General features: G+C 42.7%; 1 protein-coding gene across 3 annotated transcripts in view; it reads left to right on the top strand.

Annotated features, from left to right (window-relative positions):
• LOC143283780 (uncharacterized) overlaps positions 1 to 25,637 on the top strand; it is a 333,779-nt gene that overhangs the window by 272,804 nt on the left and 35,338 nt on the right. For all 3 annotated transcript variants that reach the window (XR_013055451.1, XM_076590144.1, XM_076590145.1), the window contains exons 6-10: positions 17,422 to 17,754; positions 18,653 to 19,126; positions 20,160 to 20,308; positions 23,325 to 23,487; positions 24,579 to 25,160. Coding sequence is in view for 2 of the 3 variants with exons in the window: in XM_076590144.1 (XP_076446259.1) it covers positions 17,422 to 17,754; positions 18,653 to 19,126; positions 20,160 to 20,308; positions 23,325 to 23,487; positions 24,579 to 25,160 (1,701 nt within the window). In the remaining variant the exon portion in view is untranslated. The remainder of the gene's footprint in view (positions 1 to 17,421; positions 17,755 to 18,652; positions 19,127 to 20,159; positions 20,309 to 23,324; positions 23,488 to 24,578; positions 25,161 to 25,637) is intronic.

The raw sequence follows: 25,637 nt of genomic DNA, 5'->3' as shown, positions 1-25,637 counted from the left end.
CTTTTTGCCTCCTCTCCCTTCCTCCCCCCCCCCCCAACATGATACATGTATACAACATTCAGGCACCCACGATCGCACGCGTATGTATACATGCGCACACTTTGCATGTATTTTGCAAACACAAAGATACACGCGTGCACCCGCAAAGTCGGTGACTTTATGTAGTTTGAATTTATCAACCGCATTAGTCTTATATAATTATCTTATAACTATAAACCATTTGGTGGCCTCTGTGTGTGTGTGTGTGTGTGTGTGTGTGTGTGTGTGTGTGTGTGTGTGTGTGTGATTGTGTCACTGTGTGTGTGTAAATAATTTTATGGACCACCCTTCTTGAAGCGCAATTTGTTCATTGCTGCCCGGAAATAGTTTTATGAGAAACTTATTGCGTGCGCACTTTATAGCTCCTTCAGTGGCGTAACTGCTGTGTTGAAAAGAATGATGCTAAACAGTTCGTATCCCGTTAGAGTTATCAGCATTCAGTTTTTATTTTAAGACTTCGCGAATTACTTTCAACCTATTTTTAACCAGCAATGTCGTACGGGGTCCGGTTGTTTTGCAGAACGAGTTTTGAACGGGATCAGGGCAACTGGGATGAAAAGATTTCATGAATGTGAATCGCTTTGTGGAACAGTATTTTATGGAATTCAGAGGGACTTGTGAAACAACATCAAATGCAAATTTATATACCAGGAATCGCACTTCCTGTTTGTTTTTTTTTTGTTTTTCTTTCTCCTTCTGTATGATTCATCTGAATCATATGAATCACTGTTTACATATCATGGATTTATATAAGTGAATACATATATAGATAGATAGATAGATGGATAAATAGATTGAACAGAGAGAGAGGGGGGCGGGGGGGGGGGAGAAAAAATGTCAGCACGACGCAGCGACTTGTATAGCGGCTGCCACAAACACACACACACACACACACACACACACAAAATCCCTATTCAACGTGGCATGTAAACAGTTTTTCATTTGTATAGGGTTGGTGAACAAAAAAATTGTGTGCGGCTATTCAGGAACAGGCTTTCCGTACACAGGATGTTTGGTTAACTGCAGATGGAATGAATATTTCAACGCATGCGTTTGAAAGGAGATTTCTTTTTTTTTAACGAGTGACACTTCATTGCAGCTGTATGACTCATCGTCAGGTTGATTGACATGGTAGGTGCTTTTTTTTATGCATACATGTGAACGTTTGGGTTTGCCAACTGGATGTACACATGACCACTGAACTGTGTCAGTTGTTGAAGAAAGGACCTTTAACTGTTTTCTTTTACTCTGAATCTCAGTGTCTCGATCAGTCAGTCTGCCCCTTTCTCTCCCTTCTTGTCATTAATGAACAAAGTACGCGTATGCAGGGTGGTGTGTGCTTGCTGTAAGTCACATATATATATGCAAAATTCATTGTTTAATGTAATTTCAGTCATTGAGCTTAGCTGTATAATACACTTTGTAATCTTTTCAAGGAATCAGAAGGCAAACCCGAAAAAAGACGAGTAAAAACAACGGAAGACGTGTTCACAACTCACACACACTTTTTTTTTCTTTTTAATGATATAAAGCATGTTGTTGTTATTATCCATTTAGAATCTTGATCATGTGTAGTGCTCGTATTTTTCATCAGAAAATCAATTTGTCCGAATTCAAACCAAAAAGTGGCTTTTGTATTTAAGCTTAGGTAATTTAAACTGATAAGGTCAAAGTCTAAGAGTTGTCGGTCGTGTCTTGTCACAGTGGAATGTTGGCATATTTCGCCAATGAAATGCATTAAAAAGAAGAAGAAGAAAGAAATAAACTATATCCTCTGCCCGTTGCCAATAGCAGAAAGGATGACGCATCTCAGGAACGCGGGTTCCATTTTCATTTCCTTCAGTGTCTGAAGAAAAGCAATACGAGGGTCTGTATTCATAGCCGTTCAAGCGCTTTGCGATTAATTCGTATGGCTACCCTCGTTTACCAAAAGTGAGAAGGCCCGACAGGCATTTTACGAGTGGCGGTGCTCCACGGCCGTAGTCTGGGTTGTGGTGAATTCAGGGATCGCTTTTGTGCTCACTGGAAACGGGGCGAGCGTGGTTGGGCAATGTTGTTTAGTGGCAGTGAAAGTGGGAGTATAAACTTATTTATAAACATTAGTAGCACACACTTGTTCAGGCTGTGGGTGAGATAGATACCTGTGGTGCCAGGTACAAGCCTGGCTGAAATGTTTTGGTGAGTCAGAGTGACATTGAAATTGCAAATGCAAATGAATGCTGTTCATGTACAGAAAGCAAGTTCATTATAGGTTTTGTGTGTTCAGATGTAATTTCAGTTTCCTGGGTTTTTTTGTTTTTTTTTTTTTACTACATGGGCAACGGCGACAGCAATCACACAGTAACACCCACAAAACCCTTCACCTCTTCCCCCAAGAAATAAGATAACAAAAAAAAACACACTTCTACTTCTTCTACGACTGTTTTACTGCTGCTATTATTGCTGCTGCTTCTATTGTTACTTGGAAACTATATTCTTGTACTCTGCTTGCTTTAGTGAGAGAGAGTGAATTATAAATGAACTTACCATGGTCTGTTTATCCAACCAACGCGCACCCGCACAGTCGCGAGCACACTAAAGCGCACACTGAGAGAAAGAGAGAGAGAGAGAGAGAGAGAGAGAGAGAGAGGTGCGCACACACACACACATACACACACACACACACACACATACACACACATACACATACACACACACACACATGTATGTATGTGCTATGCGTCTTGAATCACTCAAAGTGAAAAGGCTTTGAACGAAGGAACGAAAACACATACCAGTGTCTGTCTGTGTCTCTCAGTCTTTCTCTCGTTCTCTCTTTCTCGCTCTCCTTCCACCCCCTACCCCCCATCCCCCCCAATCGCTCTCTCTCTTCCTACCTCCACGCCTCCATTAAATACGGCTTCAACCCCCCCCCCTCCCCCCCCGCCCTCTCTCTCCTCCAGCAATAGTAATTAAAACCGCTTGTGTTTGGAAGGTCGTCAAATTCGTATGTTGACGGAGGTCGTGAAGGCCATCTTACATGCCACAGCACGCTCGATGGGACGAGGCATCTTTCACACCTCTTCCCAGTGTCAACAAGGGCAACTAATCCTTTATCGAGGACGCCTCCTTTGAAGAGTCCACTTTTACCTCACCCTTCACCCCCATCCTCCAACCTCCCCACCTCAAGCCACTCTTCCCGCTTCAGGCGCATGCTGATACTATACTTCGAAGCAGTATCTTCTCTCTCTCTCTCTCTCTCTCTCTCTCTCTCTCTCTCTCTCTCTCTGTCTGTCTGTCTGTCTGTCTCTCTCTCTCTCTCTCTCTCTCTCTCTCTCTCTCTCTCTCTCTCTGTCTCTCTCAAAATTATAGTGAATCATATTGAGGAAAAAAACACAAAAAAACAACAACCCAAAAACAACTCCTCAGACAGTAGCAGAGAGATTGAAGAACACACACACACACACACACACACACACACACACACACACACACACACACAATCTGTGGCGGGATGTGATACCGCCCCCCACTCCCTCTATATTCCCCCTTGTCCCCCACTCCTACCCCCCACCCCCCCCAAACCCCCCCACACACACACACGAGAGAGAGAGAGAGAGAGAGAGAGAAATTCATCTCTACCTCCATCACCACAACTACCACCATCATCATGCTTCATGACCATCAGGTCGTTTGGAGTGAGAGAAAGACAGAGACAGAGAGAACTTCATCGCCACCTCCATCACCACCACTACCACCACAATCATGCCCCATGACCTTACGGCCGTTGGGATGCATCCACTGCTGTACATCGCCAACGATCTCCTGTCAAATCTCTGTGCGCGTGCCGTGTCTGGCTGGGTCTTCTTCAGCTGCGTGTTCTCTGGGGAGAGTCACAGTGCAACTTGTCCGCTTGTGGATGAATTCCCGCTGTCTCTCCAAATTTTGCTTGCTTTTCCTCACTCCTTATACATGTTGCCCTGCAGGGTATAAATTTGACGGTATTCTAGAAAGGCCAGTGCAGAGAACTTTGTAAGTGTGCTTGTCATTTTTTTTTCTCGGCATTTAAAATGACCCCCTCCATCCCCTATCCGCCTCCTGCTGTTTTTCACACAGTATGTATTTGATGGCAAATTGCGGTCTGTTAGAACTTAAGAAACTGACAGTAGTGTGTGTGCGCTCGCGCCTCTGTGTGTGTGTGTGTGTGTGTGTGTGTCCATTCGCAACCCCCATCCTCTCTCTCTCTCTCTCTCTCTCTCTCTCTCTCTCCTGTTTTAGACTTCACTTATCAATGTCACCAAACTATGAAAGGGCTGTCAAAGATTTCTCTCTCTATCCGCAGAAAGCATTTAAGAGGTGAAGCGTATGTCACATAGTGAAGACCAACTTGAGTGCATGTGCGATGAATTATACCATCTCATTCTCAGTCTCATGGAGGGGCAGACAGTCATATACAGGCATCCAGTGTTTCCAACAATAATGTTGTTGTGTTTGAATATGTAGAGAAAGAGAAGGAAGGAAGGACTGAGTCAACAGAATTAATGAATGTGTGCGCAGGTCACGGCAGCCCCTCTAACCTGCCAGAGTCCTCACTGTTATCGAACGGGATTCCTGAACTCTGAGTCAGCCACACGTACAATTATGTGTATATTTAGTTAGCTAGCGTCGCTGGCAAGAGGAGGGGTGAAAAGAACTTTACAGACGTGTGTGTGTCTGTGTGATATTGCACCTCTGCGCGAAACGCGAAAAAAAAGAAAGAAGAAGACAGATTCGGTTACAACATCAATGTACGTCTCACCCACTGTTATTCAACAGAAAAAGGTCCACTTGCTTACAACTTAAATGAGGTCTACATATTTATAAGGTAGGTAATCTTTGACTGATGACCTATAGCGAGAGGAGTATTTGTTGTTTTGTTACCGTTTTTGTTTTTGTTGCAGTAGTCCCTTTTGCTGTTCATGTTTTTTGTTTAACATTACTTAATTTTGTTTTAATTTTGATACAGTCTTTTTTAGTCATATAACTTAGAAACGTGTGATTGTCACTTGTTTGTGTGTATACTCAATAACATAAAAAAAACCGTTTGATTAAAAAAAAGAATCTATGCATGTTTTCTCCGTAGGTATCAGATTTCATGTTCACGCTCAGGGACTGACTCATTCTGGAAAAGGCTGTTGTCGTTACAGACCAAGTCCCCAACGAACGTCAAGACATTGTGTTTCACCTCTGCTGGGTGTTTGCGCTGGTTCAAACGGAACCGCCGCTACCGGTTTGGTTCGCAGCTGAGGTAAAAACGATCCTGATTAATGGTAGTTTACGTTGGTTCTCGTCCGTTTCATAGGTAATCAGACACTTACACGGTGTTTGCTGTGTGTCCTTCCCGCTGATCGCAAAAGCGTGGTTTTCAAACTATGTTCCGTGGGAAACACTGTTCGCAGTTTAGAAAGGAGCCCAGAAAGAGAGAGAGGGGAGGGGGTGAAGGGTGGAGAGACAGAGATAGACACCGAGTCTTGAGTCTTGACATATTTATTGATTAGGCCTTGCCTTTGACCCATCGGCCATATCAATAGAGACTAATACAAGAGAGAGAGAGAGAGAGAGAGGAAGACGGGCATTGGGTTTGGGTGTTGATGGGATAATAAAGATCACCCAATCTAATACACACATTAAAACACACACACACACACACACGCGCGCGCACACGCGCGCGCACACACACACACACACACACACACACACACACAAACAACAAACAAACACTTAAAGCCGCAGTTTAGTGAAATACACACAAACACACACGCACACCGTCGCGCGCTTTCTCTCTCTCTGTGCATAATGTGCGCGCGCGCGTGTGTATTTGTGCTAAATTATTATTTTTATACGTAAGAACATGTTGCGTTACGTTGATAGGCATACATCAAACGAGAGAGGAGAGGGAGGTAGATCAAGAGACATCAACTGGTCAAGAAAGATCGTGCGTGTCCTTAAAACAAAATCAACAAAAAGAGAACACAGAAAAAGCATTTCTTTATTTCGGTAGTTACGACTGTAAACGAGTATTGGCAATGATTCACACTGCTCTCTGATGCGCGTATAATGGTCAGCATCGATCGACGTTAACGACCTGATCGGCTGACTCGGCCAATGGGAATCAGTCTGCAGCGATGGAATGATCTGAGCCCGAAACATGGTTGCAGCATTGCACAGCTCCTGTCGGTTCTCAAGGGAGTTAAACTCTTGATAGGCGTTGCATCAGGGGCAGAGCAGCAAACCCCCAAAGAAGTGCAGTTGACTGTCCTACCGAAGTTTGCGGACATATTATTGATGGTCCACTGGGTAACGTTTGAAATTTTATTAAATAATTGTTCTTTCACTTTGCGTTCAGTTGTGGTTGTAGCGGAATGATGGTTGCGCGGTTGTCAGCGTGTTGAAAAAAAAAAAAAAAAAAAAAAAAAAATGCGGGTGACGCAATTTGCAAGTGACGCCATCAGCATGACTGGAAAATCAGATCGGGAACGAAACGGGACAGGTGTGTTGGACTTTCTGAAATGTAGCGACAACAAGAGGAGAAACAGCGGAGGCAGAAGTGACCTGTTGCAGCATTATCAGGAGTTTCGGTAGTTGCAGGAAGGAACGACGACAGCAGTGATCAGTAGCAGCAGTTGTAGTGCCAGTAGGAGTATCAGCAACAACAGCAGTAGTACAAATAACAATAGATAGATAGGTCTGTAGATATGAACATCCACCGATGTCGACAGACAAGAGACACAGAACAGACACATAGAACTTGTATGTTTTCAGCTCAAGGTATAATAATAATTTTCATAATCATATCAATGTCACGGCATTTAGGCTTTATCAGCATTTTGCCCAGCATTAGTTGTTTGGGTTTTTTTGTTTTTTTTTGTTTTTTGGGTTTTTTTAATTGTTTATGAGTGCGCAGTTACTTAAATTACGGCTAGCTTCCGATGAAACATTTATTGGGAGTGTTGCTTATTGAATACAAGTGTTGTTGATCGAATCAGCGGGTCGATGGACTGCCGGGAGCGGTAGCAACGAGAAATACAACAGCCACAATACCTAGACCAGGGAGACTGGAAACAGCCATGTGTATGCATGCACAGTTAACTCTTGGATTGCTGCTTACGAGTACGCTCGGCAGTGACGGGCTGTCGCCCCATTCAGTGAGATCAGACAGAGCTTACAGATGAGGGCATCAGTCACCATTATGTATTTGGACTTCTTCCTCTAGGGATGGCATTAGTTTTGTTCAGCAAATCAGTTGCACACAGAAAGAAATAACTGCCTTCTAAACTGCCACACAGATCTCAGTTCACCGTCGTTCAATAGTCAAGGGGTTAATGAGAATCTTGTGGACATCCGAGAATCTGTTAGTTTCTTGTCACTGTGTGGCGTTCTAAGTTAGCGTGAAGTTACAATCACATCAATGGATATTGTTTCCAAAGAATCTCTGTTGCTCGGAGTATAGGTAGAAAAATTGAAGCCGTTTGTTGAATCCTCCGTAATATGTAGATCTAGTGGTAGTAGTAGTAGTAGTAACATTGTTGTTGTTATTTTGAGAGAGAGCGGGAGAGAGATAGAGATGAATCGCTTTGAATTTCCGGGGTTCCTTCTCAGTTGTCCTGCGGGGATTTTCATTTCTTTTGATTTATCGACCAATTGAAGGCTGTACTGAAAAAAAAAACAACAAGGATACGAGAGAAGATAGGGAGGGGCGGGCGTGAAAGTTGGGAAAGCGCGACGGACATTTTAGGAATCTTTTTTTCCAACCCGTTTGCTTTTTCTTTCTTTCTTCTTTCCATTCTTTCTCTCTTTATTGGGTGGGGGATGCATGATTTACTGGTCATTACCACAGTCCACTCAACCCCCCACCTCCTTCACACACACACACACACACACACACACACACACACACACACAAGGGCACAATAGCCGAATGGTTAAAACGTTGGTCTTTCAATCTGAGGGTCCCGGTTTCGAATCTTGGTAACGGCGCTTGGGGGGATAAAGGGTGGAGAATTTTCCGATCTCCCGGGTCAACATACGTGCAGACTTGCTAGTGCCTGAACCCCCTTCATGTTTATGATACGCACGCAGATCGGATACACACGTTAAAGATCCTGTAATCCATGATAGCGTTCGGTGGGTTGTGGAAACAAGAGCATACCCAACAAGCACATCCCAGAAAACAGAGTATGGTTGACTACATGGCGGGGTTAAAAAGAAAACCGGTCATACACGTAAAATGTGCATGTCTGAGTGTGTATGCATACGTGACAAACCTGATTGAATGACATCGGAAACGAATGATAAGCGCCCAAATGGCAGTCGTCAATCTGCTCTACCCAGGTAAGCAGCCTGTTGTGCAGATGTTTGTAATAGGCGCTATATAAGTATCCCAATCATATCAAGTGACAAACTTATTTTCTTAGCTCTCTTGCCTTTTATTTATTAAGTTCAAGTCATTGACGCAAGCGCGCGCTACACTAACGTACTAAATGCCCCAGAGCAATGACAACCATTTATCACGCCCTTGTCACCACCTCCCCAGCATTAAAAAACAAAACAAAACAAAAAAAAACAACCCCAAAAAACACGGGGGGAAAAAAACCGACATAGTCGTGTCTTCATATGATAGAAAGCTATCTTGTTTGATCCCAGGACACACATCGACCGGTTCGTTCCCGTAATAAACTCGTCTCCTGACTGTCAGACCCCAAGGGGATTTCACTGGACCCCCACCTTCCCCTTGTAGCCCACTCTCACCCTTTCCTCGCTCTACTCTCCCCATTTACGGTACAACTCCTCGTTCGCGTCCATATCTCCCAAACCACGCCCCCAGCCACCACCATCCCCACGTCTCTCTCTCTCTCTCTCTTTCTCTCTGTTTCTGTCTCTCTCTCTCTCTCTCTCTCTCTCTGTCTGTCCGTTTGTCTGTCTCTGTCTGTCTGTCTCTCTCTCTCTCTGTCTCTCTTCTTTCTTTCTGTCTTTCTTTCAGATTCTTTCTGGCTTTCTTTCTGGCTTTCTCTCCCCACTGTCTCTTTCTTTTCATCTTCCTCTCTCTTTCTCCCCTTCTCTCTTTGTCTCTCTCTCTCTCTCTCTCTCTGTGTGTCTCTCTGCCTCTGTCTCTGTCTCTCTCTCTTTGCTGTTACACGTCGTCAGTCTTATCACACCCCATTACCTATTCCACTTCACCGGTGCTTTGTCGGGAAATCTGTCTGGCACCCAGCGCCTACGCTCTCTCTGTCTCTCTATCTCTGTCTGTCTGTCTGTCTGTCTGTCTGTCTCTCTCTCTTTCTACTCTGGATCCCGTTTTGATGCGGGTTCATGAGAAACGTTAAGTAATTAATGTATCCATTACCATTATCGACGCGACATTAGTGTGGCTCAACGGACTCAATGAATCGAGTACATTTATTTGAAGGTATCCGTTTCTGCAGTCTTCTGTTTAAATCATGTTCGCTTCCGTATTTGTTTATTTATTTATTTATTTTTGTTGTTTGGGGGGTCGGGTGGGAGGTGGGGGTTTCTTGGTTGGGTTTTTTTTCCTCTTTTTTTCACTTCTGCCCTCGAATAGACTGCCAAACAGATCCGCCTCTCTCTGTCTCTGTCTCTCTCTGTCTGTCTCTGTCTCTCTCTCTTTCGGGGAGTAGGAGAGGGGGGTTCAAGGGAGGAAATAGAATCCTATAGATCTGCCCAAACTCTCCAGAGAACCCCCCCGCTCTTGAGATCTCTGTCTGTCTCTCTGTCTATCTGTCTGTCTGCCTGTCTCTCTCTCGGATCCTGTTTTTCCTCTCTCCCCTCTCTCTCTCTCCAACCTAGAAACACTCTCGCGCCCTCCCACCCTCCCACCCCAAATACCAGATATCTTTTTTTTCTCTTTTTTTCCCCCCGACTGGAGCGGGACTGGGGAAGTGAGAAAGGGTGGGGTTTGGGTGTGTGTACGTGTGGGTGGGGGAGGGGGGTTCTGTGCAGTAACAAGTTGAACCCACAAAAAAAGGGACAATCCAAGGTTAAATATTTACCGTCTCCTTTTCGTCGCCGCAACTTGGAATGTCGAAAAACAACTTGGGGGCCTCCGGCTTCGTTTTTGGCAGCTTTGCCATCGCACAATTGTGTGAAAAAGCCCACTGGCGAGGCAACGAGGAGATAGAGTGGTTGGATGGGGGTGTGCAGGGGCGAGTTTGGCAGGCGAGAGAAATTTGATTCACCTCGTCTCCTCCACCACCATCCTCTTCCTCGTTTTGGCCCCCCCCCGCCCCCCCCCCACACACACACACTCCTCTCCCCTTCCCTGCTCCCCCAGTCACCACCACCCAGCACAGTCACGGACGTACGGGGAAAAGGAATTGCGCAATGTGATCTCAAGTTCCAGTGGCCATGACGCCAGCGTTCAAAAGCTTGTCATGTTAGGCAGCTTGACCTAACACACCATTTTAACTTCTGTTTTTTCCCCCTTAAACGAACGACACAATACAGGTGCAAATTTTCGACTCGTGGGAAGTTTAGGTTATTATAATTACGCTAACGGATTAATTTGGGGAAGAAAAAAGTTTCTCTTATAGAGATCTATATGCAGATGATATCTACAATCAGGCGCGCGCGCACGCACACGCACACGCACGAACGCACGCACACACACACACACACACACACACACACACACACACACACACACACACACACACACACACACACACTTTAACATCAGGTTGTTCATTTGATATATATATATGTATATATATATATGATATATATATATATATGCTAATATTTTAGCCATGATATATAACAGTTGCTTAGTAATGTGTGATTGCTAGCTGTTATCAGCTTTCCATAACTCTCCTCTCTCTCTCTCTCTCTTATATATAGGTCATCCCACAAATGTTTCCAAAACCTCTCTATGTCACTCTTTCTTTCTCCCCAATTCAGTGAACCTCAGTCTCAGTCTCTGTGTGTGTCTCTTTCTCTGTGTGTGTGTGTCTGTCTGTCTCTTTCTCTGTGTGCCTGTCTGTGTGTCTGTCTCTCTGTCTCTCTGTCTCTGTCTCTCTCTCTCTCTCTCTCTCTCTCTCTCTCTACATTATGTATGTATTCGCGCCTTTTTTTTTCTTTTTCTTTTTTTTTATAATGTGAAAGCTGCCGGCTGGCATGGATCGCTTCCTGGGTGCCAAGGACATTTTGTTGCAGTCGATTCTTTTACGTACGCTAAATGCACGCTGCACATAGGACCTTCATATAATTATGGTCTCGTCCGCCCGGAATATATATTTAGCATCCAGACCAATAGCAGTACTCAAGGTCTGGGGTAGGTGGAGTGAAAACTTCGATCCGTTTATCGTAATATGGGACTCGAACCTGTGCACGCAAGGTTTCTAGTCGGGTGCATTCCCACGAGAACACTGCCAATACAGGCTTTTTTGGGAGGGGAGTTACGGTCAGCCGGCATGGTGTTACAGCGGTTGGGAAAAGTACAGGTGCGGCATGGGTAGCGCCTGTTGCTAGTGGTGTGGACAAGGTCTTGATATTGTAATATAACCAGTCTGCCAATGACTAATTCATTAATTAAGTCCTTTCTGTCTTTCACAGTCGTATAGACTCACTATCTCTCTCTCTCTCTCTCTCTCTCTCTCTCTCTCTCTCTCTCTCTCTCTCTCTCTCTCTCTCTCTCTCTCTCTCTCTCTCTCTCAAGTCCTTCTTTCTGTCTTTTACAGTTATATAGACTCATTATCAGTCTCTCTCTCTCTCTCTCTCTCTCTCTCTCTCTCTCTCTCTCTCTCTCTCTCTCTCTCTCTCTTACCCTACCCCCACCCTCTCTCTCTCTCTTCTGACCCTACCCCCACCCTCTATTTCTTATAATCTGTTTACGAGCCTATAATTATATGAGGGCTGGGTATGTTTTTGTCAGAAACAATCTGTCGACACCGAACTTGAAGTCTGTGACATTTCATACCTTTCCCAGTGACCCCTGCCGCTAGAGAGAGAGAGAGAGAGAGAGAGAGAGAGAGAGAGAATGCCACACGAGGCTTAAGATTAGTATCTTGGCAGTTGTAGATTACCAAAATGCTCGGCTGGGGACTGACTTCCCCAGTCACGGTGCCCACAACCGAAAAGTCGTATATAAGTCGTGAAAAACGCCAAAACAAAAAACAGAGCTCCACAGTACAATATCGTGGTGATAGAAATCAGTGGTCAAGTCTGACCGGTCGATGTTCTGCTCTGTGAAAAGTTTGTGTGATGGGGTACTGTAGAATGAATGGGAGTGTGGTGGCGTATTTTTGTGTCCCACTGACAGTTCCGCTCGTGTAGGTGTAGTTGTCCAGCGGCTTGTTTGCTGCCTTCCGCGCGTGTGTGTGTGTGCGTGTGCGTGTGTGTGGTTGTGTGTGTGTGAGCGTCAGAGCCTATTTCCAACTTTCTTTGATCGAAGGAAAAAAAAGAGGGACGAGAAGTGGAAACGAGAACTGAGTGTGGGACCTTGTTTTTTCCTCCCCGCACAGTTGAATGAGATCTACAGGTGGAAGGCATTATTTGACACCGTGACAGGGATTAGTGAGGTGTGTTGGTGGGCGATTAGCTGATTCCCAGAAACAACGGAAGGAAAACGAAGAAATAATTATCAGTAAACAAGATCGGAGGTCAAATCAAGCTACACTTTTATTTTTCACACACACACACACACACACACACACACACTCTCTCTCTCTCTCTCTCTCTCTCTCTCATACACACACTCTCTCTCTCCCTCTCTCTCTCTCTTTGTCTCGCACTCCCACGCACGCACCTACGCATGCATACGTATTGGATGGTATCGACAGGCAGACGATCAAGGTCTAACAATTTTATTCTTTCCCCAAACACATCTGAATTCTCTCACTCTTCTCCAGCGGCTCACATACAAAGCGATACAGACATGTGCATAATATGCAGACAAAAAGTATATATGCCCGACCTGAATCTATCGTTTCCCCCCCGCCCCTGTCACTCTCTGCATTGTTCGCCAGTGAAAAGGAGATAGGCCCGAAAAGTGGAGGAGAAAAGAAAAAAAAGAACAAACAAAAAAAGAACCGTGCTGTCCTGGGAGATCAAGTGACGCGGCAAACTTGCCCACCTGCCGCGTTGTAAGGGCCGGATAGAAAGGAGCAAGTGACAAGCCCTTTCATTTTGGAATTCTAGAGCACAGACGGCAGACTTTCTTCTTTTTTTCTTCTTCTTTTTTTTTTCTTTCTTTTTTCACTCACACTCTCTCTCTCCGGCTGCCATCGCGGGCCGCACCTGTTTGGGTTCCCGACTGAGATAACAACTAGGCCCCGGTAATTGAGTTTCACCCCACCCTGCAGTGTTTTTCTCTGACGATGCGGCCCTAACTTGATATATGATATATATGGACGTAGTCAAATGGTTTCGGAATTCAGTTATAGTCTTTAGATCTATGTGATATCGGCATAGCCAGTATTTTGGCTGTGGCATTTTTTTTATATCTTAGATCTCCACTGACTTCAAGTCCACACACACACACACACACACACACACTGATATATATATATATATATATATATCACCCCCCCTCCCCCACCCCCACCCCCTTTGTTGTTAACGAGGACTGACACATACTGGTCTTCTTCATACAAATGTGTGTGTGGTGTGTCCATCGAGAGATCGATGATGACCATCGTTGTCATCCAGCTGGGGGATGGGGGGAGGGTGGTGGTGGGGTGGGGGGGGGGAGGATGCTCATGAATCTATCTGTATAATGTGTCAGAAGGGCGAATGTCTTTCACCATGATGTCAGGAGAATTTAGGGCCTAATTTGAGGAACAACTCGCACATTAGTCTGAGGCTGAATGTTATGCAAAGATCGATAAAAAGAGAAGAAAAAAAAAGAAGAAATAATCGATCAAGTCAAGCCGCATGACTCTTACTCCTGTCATCTACACTCAACCCACATCGTTAAGCCCGCATCAAACTTTGCCCGGCCCGGGGTACATCTTTGACAGGCTGTGTCAGTGAGATGGGGTCCTAATGAGCATTCTGCATGCGTGCAAAAACGGATAGCCAGTAACTGGAGGCCATAGACAAAACGTCTGCGGTGAGCTTTTTTTTTATGACAGTGGTAATGAAAAAGTGTTGACTCCGCCACAGCTTTAGGGGGGGAAGGTTTATGGAATGTGCAAGCGGCAGCATGTAATGTGTCTCAATGTCCTGCGGACATAAATGAGAGATTCGTGGTCTGTCCTCAGTTGTTATTGCAGGTTTTAGACACCGGAATGAGTGTGTGTGTGTGTGCGCGGGGGGGTGGGGTGAGGTGTGTTTGAGTGTGTGTGTGGGGGGGGGGGTGGGGGAGGGGGGTAGAGGGGGGCGGAGGGGGGAATGGTTGTGTTGGCGGTTTTCGCTGGCCAGTGTCAATGTTTGAACATGGCGCCGTCCTGGGAAAAGGGAGGGCACTTTGTTTCCATCTTTGCGCCTGATCCCCGCTGAAGTGTCATTGAAATACCAGGCTTTGGTTCTCTCTCTCTCTCTCTCTCTCTCTCTCACACACACACACACACACTCTTTCTCTCGCTCTTTCTCTCTCTCACACACACACACACACACTCTCTCTCTCTCTCTCTTTCTCTCCAGGCTCACACACACACACACACACACACTCTCTCTCTCTCTCTCTCTCTCTCTCTCTCTCTCTCAGCCCTTGTGCCCATTGTGCAAGGAATCAAGAGAGGATGAAGTTCACTTTGTTTTAAAATGCCCTGTGTTGACTGACTTACGAATCCAATTTATTCCCCCAAAATATTATATAAATCCATGCTTGTTTCGGATATGTTTATTAATGGCGTCTAACGATGAAAACATCATACGTAGTTTTGCTGTGTATCGTTATAAAGCACTGCAATTAAGAGAGACACTCATTTCTTAGATTCACTGATAGTTTGTTGTGAATGACGTTGTATTGTTTATATTACCAATTGCAATGACACATGTAAAACGGTTATTACCCCCTATTCATATGGGGCTATGGCCTTAATTGAATAAACCATCTTGAATCTCTCACAGCCCACAGCTGTTTTCCTTTTTCATCAATGAATTGGCAGTAGAGTTATCAAAAAAGGGTAGACATGGAATACAAATGATACCATGGGCAACAGAATTGTTCTTAATGCTATTTGCTGATGATGTTGTTCTCTTGTCTGACACACCCATTGGGTTACAAAATCAATTAAATGCCCTTAAAGCACAAAACCAGATAGACTACAATTAACAGTAAACCTTGATAAGACCAAAATTATAGTTTTCCGCAAAGGAGGTAATCTTTCGACTCATGAAAAATGGTGCTATGGTGATAGAGAAATAAAAGTAACCAGTTCATATACATATTTAGGAATGTTATTTACAACTAAATTGAGTTTGACATCTGCATGGGATGGAACAAATAGAAAAGGAAAAAAGGTGTAATTCAAATGATAAGATCACTCAGGAGACTACGGTCGACTGATGCACAGCTTTTCTTGATACTTTTCAACACACAAATTGAACCAGTCTTGAACTATGGAGCGGAAATATGGGGACTCATGAAAAATAATCAAATGGAAAGAGTACATATTTTTGCAGTGAAGCGCTTTCTTGGTGTCCCATTACAGTCATCAAACACTATAATGTATGGCGAAACTGGCAGGCTCCCACTGCATATCAATCAGTCGTAAAATGCATGAAATATTGACGCAAACTTACAAGACTGCCAACATCACAATTATGTAGGCAAACATACGAGATGCTGCTGCTGCAAGAGGAGAAGGGCAAACAGAACTGGGTATTCCACATCAAGAAAACACTAACGGAACATGGATTCGGTCTGGTCTGGATGTGCCAAGGAGTAGGGCACGAGAGTGGCTTTGTATCTGAATTTAAAGATAGACTTATAGCATGTTACAAACAAAACTGGCATGGAGAAATAGAGAGCAATGATAGGTATAAATGGTTCTATTCATTTAAATCAATTTTTCAAGCAGAAATATATCAAGATCATAACAAACAAGTGGCATAGAATCTGTTTTGCGAGGCTGAGATTGAGAGCACTTGGACTGAATGCCAACAGAAGATGGTTCGATTCAGACATAGCAACATCCCCTTGCCCATTGTGTAGCAAAAGCCCAGAAGATAAAAACCATTTCATATTTAACTGCAAAAGTTACGAAGAATTGCGAAAAAAAAACAACCAAACCCTGTACCCTTTTCAGTTCAGCTCCAGTGCAGAGAAAAGATTTGTTCGGCATTCTGATGGCAGAAAATGAAGATAAGATACTCTCGCTAGTTAGCAAAATATGTATCTGAGGCAGTAAATATAGGTATAATGTCTACTATTGGTCCAAATAATCATTAATCAATTAAAAACTTAGTATGGGTTCTATGAGGGGGGCAAAAAAGGCATAGACAAAAAGGAAGGGTTACATTTGGATGGTCAATTTCGACAATGTATTTTTATGAGTTTGTATTGATATGACATGTTACTTTGTGTTCATATTGATACGATGTGTGTCGATGTCACATGCTTAGATAATTATTATATGGATTATATGTACTTTGTTTCCTATGTACTGTTCAAACCTTGGAGGCGAACGACTGGGGGGAAAATAAGGCACAGTACCCGCTTGCCACATGGACATTTTAAGCAAATGACAAAGTACCAAAGTGCCGCTTATCCCTTAGTAGTCTAATTTACTTTGATTATGTTTTCACTTTCTGTTCCATTTTAATTGTTTTGCACTATTTTTGTTCTGATTTGTACCTACTATGTCACTAGAGCATTACAGCTTATGACAAAACATTTCAGTGTTTAGTGTTCTCTCTCTCTCTCTCTCTCTCTCTCTCTCTCTCTCTCTCTCTCTCTCTCATGGTATATGTGTCCATAGATAAAGCATATGTGACTGTGTCTCAAGTTGCCCTTTTTTGTGTCAGTGTTGATGACTACATTTTACAAAAATGGTGAATAATATACATACATACACATATACATATGATATATATATATATATATATATATATATATATATATATATATATATATATATGCACACACACACATACACATATATCATATATATATATATATATATATATATAGAGAGAGAGAGAGAGAGAGAGAGAGAGAGAGATGTATAGATATATTTGTATTCCACATGTGCTTGCACAGGCCTGAAAACAAATGGGCATACTTATAATAGATATATATAAGTTATGCATGTTGTGTCTGTAGGTATTGATGAGTGTTCACAAAGTGAATGCATACTTAACACGTCTTGGGTTTTTAGAATGCTACTACTACTAATCATCATCATCATCAAAATCATAACGATGAGCATTTTTGTGACACACTTTTTCTCTTTATGTGACCAGGTTGCCATTACCGTCTACTGGATTGGCCGTGTTGCTGCACAGACTTACCAGGGGCCGAGGATCGACGAGAGTGCCTTCGCTGCCCTGGTCCACAACCAGCATCGACACAGGGAACACATAGTTTCTGACGGTCAGCTGCGCCGTGAGTGCTCCTGGGAAAGCAACAGTCGCTCCAGTGCCCACGGATCCCATGGAGGTGGCACGTCGAGAGGGAGTGTGAGGGATTCCAGTGAGACGGCCCATAGTCCCAGGCATGTGCGAGACAGCTCCTTTGATTCGCACGTGTCCTATGGCAAAGGTTCCGAGGACAGTATAGACGAGTCAGTTTTTGAGGTAAGTGTTGTGTTTGTGTTGGTGTCTCACAGCAGGAACAAACGCTCTATACGCACATTGTTTGCTGATCAAATTTTACTGCATTGTTCATAATCAGGGAACAGCTGATAAGGTCTGACTTATATTATTCTGGTCTATTACATATAATGTTCATAAATGCATGCAGTAAATAGGATTCCTTTTATTTTGTGATATTGACAACACAACACAGCAAGTGGGCAAGAAAAAAGCTTATTTCAGAAATATAAACTGTTTTGTGATTGGTAATTGTGAGGTTTTTTTTCGTCCAAGTTCATTGTATTATAATATTTTGATGATACATTGTTTGTTTGGTGGTGACTCAACAAAAACTGTTTTTTTGAATTCAGTGCTTGAGAAAGAAGAATGCTCACTGATTCTGTGGTAAGATCTGTAAGATACAAAGAAGTGTAAATTGTGCTGCTGTAAATAGCTGCATATTGTGCTTGCCCTTCACAGGTGATGATATTATGACTGGACTGACTGTATAATTGGAATTCTTTGGAGACGTCCTATTTTTGACCACATGACAAAATATTGTACAAAGTGTGTCAGAGACTCAGAAAGTTATCCAGGACACATGCATGAGTCAATTCTCAATACCCACACTTTTATTTTTACACAGCTTATTAAACTCCTTAATAAATCATCATAGCTTTTTCATCTGGTTTCTAATTATAAAATAATATATATGCAAGTTTTTTCAATCAATTTTGGTTTAGAATTTCAACTTTGTGTGTGTGTGTATGTGTGTGTGTGAGTGTGTGTGTGTGTGTGTGTTTAAATGAAATGTGCGATATTCTACATAAATCTATTACCTATGTGGTTGGGTCCTACAGCTGCTGATCTGTATTTTAAATTTTTTTCCCCAATCACACAGGTGGATGAGAGCGGGATGCCTATCCCACGTTACAGCAGCTCCTCGGCACTGAACCACTCCAGAGAGGGCGCCACCGCCGCCGCACACCACAGAGGGGGAGGAGGGGGGGAGGAACACGACAGCACGCACGGCATGTACTCCACCGACCGACACAGCGGGCTGTACCGCAGCAGTCCGGACCTCTCGGGCCATGGCTCGCTGTCCAAGCGACGCTCTTCGTCCACAGACAGCGCTGATGGGGGAGGCCACTCCCGTCAATCTTCGGACAGCACGGAGTACCCCACCCGCCGCTACAGCACTAAATCCATGAGCTCCCGAAGGACGAGCACGGGGGACCCCCTGCAGTTCATCAAGGTCAAAGGTGCCACCGATCTGGCCCACGCTGCCGAGGAGCAGATCAAGCTGGTCAAGGAGACCAAGAAGATGAAGATCACCGAGTCCATTTCCGAGGACGACAGCACTGATTGGAAGTCTGTAAGTTCACTTTGTGTGTGTGCACGTGTACGTGTGTGGTTTTTTTGTTTGTTTGTTTGTTGTTTTTTGTGTGTGTGTGTGTGTGTGTGTGTGTGTGTGTTTAACCCCTTGATTGCTGAACATTGGTGAAATGAGATCAGTGAAGCATGAATGTGAAGTGGTTTGTGTACTTTGAAATCTAAGCAGTATTGTTTTTGTGCTGAACAAAAGTGATGCAGTTCAAGATCAAAAAGTGTAAATAAAGAATGATTTTGCGTACGTTGAAATCTAAGCAGTATTGTTATTGTGCTGAACAAAAGTGATGCAGTCTCAAGATCAAAAAGTCTAAATAAAGAATGATACCTGAAATCCTCGACCTTCAGTGGTGTACCTGACTTCACTTATGAGCATAATCAGCAGCAGCAGTCAAGGGGTTAAAGTTGATTACCTGAGTGTATATGATTGTCCTTTCAGATCAAAACCTTATGGGTTTAGTTTGTACACTGCCACTGTTGTGATAGTACAGGTATTCTTTTCATTATTTTTGCGTTTGTGAGTTGCAGCTTCTTGTTCATTAATATCTATAGATGTAGGGTTTTGTGTATGGCCGCTATTACCTCATCATAAAGGCTACCATTCCAGGTTTTCTGGGGTATTGTGCAGAAGTAAAATTCCATCATAAAGTAAAATCAGTATCTTGCTTCGGTTGTACTATAAATGTGCATGCAAACAGTTTAATCTTTGTTTTATCTGTTGTTGTTTTTTTAGTAGGATTTTCTTATATGTATACCCATATTAATTCCCAGGAACACCTAGTTTTGTTGAGTGTGTGGAAGAGGGATAATTTAGTTTTTTTCTTTTTATCAGTGTTAGTACTCTGACACTTCTTTTATCAGTATTATTAATACTATGTCACTTTTCTGTGGAAAATTGTGCAAATCAGAATTATGTAGCCTTCTTGATGTGACAACATACTGGCAAAGCTTCGTAAGTTAAAAGTCATTATCGCTATTTATTTCACACTCCTGCACTGGATGTCATTGCTTTGCCACAGAACCTGGACAGCTGGAAGAACCGAAGGAAGAGCCACTCAGAGAAGTCATACAAGCTGAAAGAGGAGCTGGAAGAGTTGGAGAGAGAGAAGGAGCCCAAAGTGACCTCCACCCAGTCCATCAAAACATTTTCCCAGATGCAAGAGGAAAGGTGAGTGGACTAGCCCTAGATACTGTGAAATAAAGGTCCTTTTTCTTTTCATTTCTTTTTCTTCTTCTTTTTGTTTTTCTTAGAATTAATGCTTTCTCCTGCAGATCCCCCCAACAATGACAGAAAAAAAAAACATTCGGTTGTGATCACTCCATGGAAGGAAGAAAGGAAGGTGAGGTCGTTATCACCTGTATCAGTTGCAGTGGGGTTTCCACAGGGTCATGGAAATCTGGAAGGAAAGTATTGGGAAAGTAGGAAGACCCTTTACAGGGCTGGAAAAGTCTTGGAAATCAATTTTTACCCTGCAAGGTCTGGGTCTTGGAAAGTATGGAATTTCATGACAACTTTTACCACACCTACAGTATTGAAGAAGATTGTGTTGAAAATTACAGATTGATTTCAAGATTATTATTTTTTTTTTTATCTACAACAGTGTTCCAGTGAAACACTGCATAATATATATAATTATAACATGGTTTTATTAATTTAGACTTTTTATATTGTCATCCTTGAAAAAGTACATTTATATCAAATATTAAGTTCACCCTGAATTACCTCATAGTACAACAAAAACTGATCACCACCGTTTTTTGATGGATGTGTGGAATACTGTAGTGTATGTGTTTGTACATGTACATTTGTGTGTGACTTTATTTTGGGGTCTTGGGGAATGTACCACAGGGTTTTGGAAAAAGAAAAGCACGTGAAATGTAATTTTGTTTGCAAGTGCATTACCAACTTTTATGGTCAGGTGTTTTTCTTTCTTTTCTTTCTTTTTCTAAAATGCAGCATGTTAAGATGTTCTGCCCATTTATGAGTAATATTTTATGGGTGTCTTTTATACATGTATCATAGTTTGAGTCTTTATGGATCTTTGTCTCATTGTCAGTTTGTCTCACTGCCTTGGTTTGTCTCCTGTTTGTTTCCTACATCTCTCATCCATTCTTTTTTTGTTTTATTTTTTGTTTCATCTCTCTGATAGAGTGGGGGTCTGTAAAATTAATGGAGGGAATAAAACACATGATAAAAGCATTTCCAATATGTGTAAACTTGCAGAAATGCACACATACATGCATTCACACATGTATACATTCAGACACAGGCATGCACACACTCTATCTCCACATGTTGGGATGGGTGGTGGGGAGGTTAGTGACAAAAAGAATGCAGTACACAGTGTGACAATGGCTCGGTACATATTTATAGCACTGACTGACCATAAAAGTTAGTAGTGGTAATGGCAGGGATTACTCACGCCAGTTGAATCCCGCCATGGCAGAGCGTCTAAATTTAGGAAAGCTGGGCTGTGTGATCTGGGCCTGCCACTTATTTCTGTGCCCATAAATGTGGTTGTGTAAACCTTGAGGGGGTCTGGGGGGCAGGTTGGGGAGACACACAGGCTGTTGGCAGGGAATGAAAACACTCTGTAATTGCTTGTGAATAGCTGCCGGCATGCTAAGGAGGTGGGGTGGGGTGGGACCCACACGGGGTACCTCGTACACAGATCTCCTTGAGCCCACCACCAGCACCCGGACCCCACCCCCCACCCCCACCCGCAACCAAAACAAAATTCCTTTGATTCTTTTCTCTGGCTGTCACTGTAGGAGTGAGTAGAGGAGTACTGGAGAAACAAAAGAACAAGGCCAGAGGTGGGATCGTTAAACAGAAAAAAAAGGAAAGAAAGGTCATGACTATGAATAAGTGGCCAGTTTTGGTGAGATCAGTGTTTCAGAAAGCTGATTATGTCTGTTTTTGTTAATGATATCTTGTGCCTGAGAAAAGATTGAGAGAGCTTTGGTGAATACCATGTCTGCTTGTGTTTATATCTTGAGCCTGAGAGAAGGCTGAGACAGCTTTCTCCCTGACCTATGGAAACCGCTAGTGTTATCAGACTTGATGAGTAGATCAGTTATTTCTTTCCGTCTACGCAATTCTTTGTCAATACAGTTGTGCAGCTGTTGTTGTCATAATACTGTGTGGCCATTTTGGGTTTATTTTTATTGAGTAATATGCTGGTATTAAATTCTTTTCTCGGCCTGACACAGGAAAGTGAGTGTGTATGTTATAGTTTAATGTATGTCACAGCTGTTGCAAGCTCAATACAGCCATTGGAGAATATGCCACGAGTGAATATTTCTCCCAGATAAATTGGAAATGATTCTATGTGTGTGTGTGTGACAGTGTGCATGTGGGCTCTGTGAAAAAAGTGTAACACGATCAATTCATTCTCTGTATATGTTTGTATGTTGAAAAAGGGAGGGAGTGTAGGAGGAGTTTTTGGTTGACGGGGGAGGAGTGGTGGACAGGGGGAGGGGGAAGTCTTATCAAAGACATTCAAGCAGTTTTTCAGCTTTGCGATTTACTTTCTACATTGCTGATTCACTTGTTTCTTATTGATAGGGACACTGAAGCCTTTTTTCTTCAGTCATACAGTGTTTACGCAGCCTCTAGAACTTACAGTATTTTTCTCAATTTTTCATACATGTATACAGTATAGATACATATACAGAGAACTGCATGTGATGCAGAAAGCTGATACAATGCCCAAACCAGGAACAGGAGAGTTTGTCTGAACCACCTGAACATTTCTTCATACAGCATAGTTTACTGAATTGAATTAATGTTTTCTTTTGTCAGTTATCCAGACTTAGTTAAAAAAACAACAACAAACAAACAAAAAAACACACCAAAAAAAACCAACAAAAACATCCCAGTGTTCATAGCCATAAAGTCATAGTCATAAAACTTAACACTTTGGAAAAAGCAAAAGGTGGGAGAGGGGAGAGGTAATTGGAGTGAGACTTCATCCCTTGTGTTTTATTTTCGTGTGACAATAATCCAGTTGTATCTTGATTATAATGGTGACGATTACGGTAATTGGCTTTATTTTTGATAACATGATTTCAGCATCACGCCTTTTTAATTTTGTTAGTAACTGTGCAGTAAAACAGAATAATTAAAGGTCATCAGGAAACTAGTGCTAATATTTGCCTGTGTTGTTTTTTTCCCCTTCCAGGGAACGAAGAAAATCAGCTGGAGTGAAACCTTTCTATCCCATCGATGATGAGGGAGAAGATGACATATTTGCTCCTGCTTCTTCTGAACAACAGCACAGCTTCCCAGCCAGCAGATTTAGCAGCCGTTATCAGTCGTCTTCAACATCAAGAGAGGAAACAAAGGTATGGTTGGGCCCACTACAGACATTTGCAAACATTATTTTTAGCAAGAGAAACTGTATGATTTAGAGACCATGGGCATTTACAACTGTTTTAAAATGGGAGAAAAATTGAAACTGCATAATTAAGAGAATTATGAATATTTACAACTGATTTTAAAGAGAAAAAAACCACTACATTGGTACAGACCGTAGACATTTGTAGCTGTTAGGGAGGGAAAATAATTTGTATCCCCACTGTATCTGTTCAGACATTTGCTTTTTTTTTAAACTGACATATTTTGATGAAAATTATTGTGTAATTTCAGAAGAACAAAACTATTTGGCAGCTATTTTGATAAATAAAACAATGTATATGTATACAGAGGATCACAAGAATAACATTTACCTCTTAGTTCTCGAATTAAAAGAACAGGTTCGATGACTTGTATTTAGCACTCTGACTCTGAGGTATTTTGCTCAGTGAACTTAGTGAACCTTGACTTAGTGAACTTAATCTTCTTTAGAATGTGTATTAAGTAAAGTAGGTGCAGGCAGGACTTCCGTTCAAGATGATCATGTAGTGCACAAGCTAAGCAGACAATGTCCAAGCTTCCCCTAGTGCAATTTAGCTGCCTCTTAGTCTTGCCTTCCCCTTTGCTTTCCGTTTTTGGTGGGGGTTTTTCATGTGTGTGTGTGTGTGTGTGTGTGTGTGTGTGTTGGTTTTGAGGCCCACCTGAATGAATTACAAACATTGCTGGTGATCTGGAGAATGAATGAATCAATTTGAATGTGTGGAGAATAGAGAATACGACATTACTGCACAAACATCTACCCCCCTCAGGTACTGTTGTTCGTGAGATTATGTTACATAATGCTGATGTGTGGAAAGTTATTAGTGACAGTTTATGAAGAGCATGTTTTTTAGGTTTTATTTGTTTATTTTGGGGTTTTTTTTCAATTATTTTTTTTTGCACACACAAGGAAAAGAAAACAATTATACAGACAACATACAGGCCAACAATTTTGATTCCTACAGCAGGAGCAGTGTAAATCTTCAATACACGTACATACAGAAATAATGTGTTACTTACAGTAAGTAATGCTGTGTGACAGGACACCAAAGTGAAAAGCAGAACCAAAGAGGAGGTGGCTCAGTGGGCCAGAGACTCAGCCAGTGAGGGAGAAGAGGAGGACAAAGAGACAAGGGTCAACAACAGCCACAGCACGTCAGCCCCTGTGCCAGAGCCTAGGGCCTCCAAGCTGTTCAGAGACACAGAGAACAGTGTGCCACGCCAGCGGAGATCAGGGTTACCAGACTACAGCACGCAGGACAAACGAGACTCCTGGCTGAAGCAGAGTTCAGAAACAAGCCGTGACAGTGCCTTAAAGGAAAATAATCGAAACAGTGCCAACAACTCGTTGCCTTCACGGTCGTCAGGCAAGATCAGCAATATCCTGAAGAGCTTTGAGCAGAAAGAGGAGGCGGCTAAGTCCAAGCCCAGTGTGAACAGCAGTGTGGATGTCAGTGCTCGCAAAAAGTCCTTTGAAAATATTGTGAGTCATTCTGGTGATGTGGATTCATACCATTCCTGGAGTACTGATCGAGACCGAGGTTCTGTGAAAAGCGGCTCACATGCAGAGATGACATCCTCCAGTTCGTCAGCAGTGTATGCCAGTAGTCGACATTCTGGGAAGGTGAGTTAAATAAAAAAAATGAATTGCACTTGTCATGTATGTGAGTTTGTTGTTTTCTTTTATACTGTATATTTGTATTCATGATTAAAATTGTATGTTGATCTTATACTTTGTCCTCCTTTTTGCAGTAGTGACCATCACTCACTGCTTTGACCTTTAATGAGGGTAGTGTGCAGTTTTTTTCAGGGCATGAGGTATATGTTTTGTTTAAAAAGAGTTATTGAGTGTTGGTGCCTGAAACCCTTTGGATAAAGATGTAGAGGGTTGGGGACAGGACTATCACAGAGGGGATAGTTTTCTATTCCCTGACTGTTCTTGGGAAGGAGCTGTACTTTCCGTAATCTGTTCTGCAGACAATGCCTTGGCACTGATTGTTGTCTCTTCCAATTTGTTGGCAGTGGGTTAAGGCATAGACACCTCAAGTGTGGCAAGGTGTGCTGCATGCCAATGGCCTTGATGTGAGAGCCAGCCAAAGAG

The sequence above is a fragment of the Babylonia areolata genome, chromosome 7, assembly GCF_041734735.1.
Source record: "Babylonia areolata isolate BAREFJ2019XMU chromosome 7, ASM4173473v1, whole genome shotgun sequence".
Classification (NCBI taxonomy): Eukaryota; Metazoa; Mollusca; class Gastropoda; order Neogastropoda; family Buccinidae; genus Babylonia; species Babylonia areolata.
This window is presented reverse-complemented; position numbering and strand designations above follow the sequence as displayed.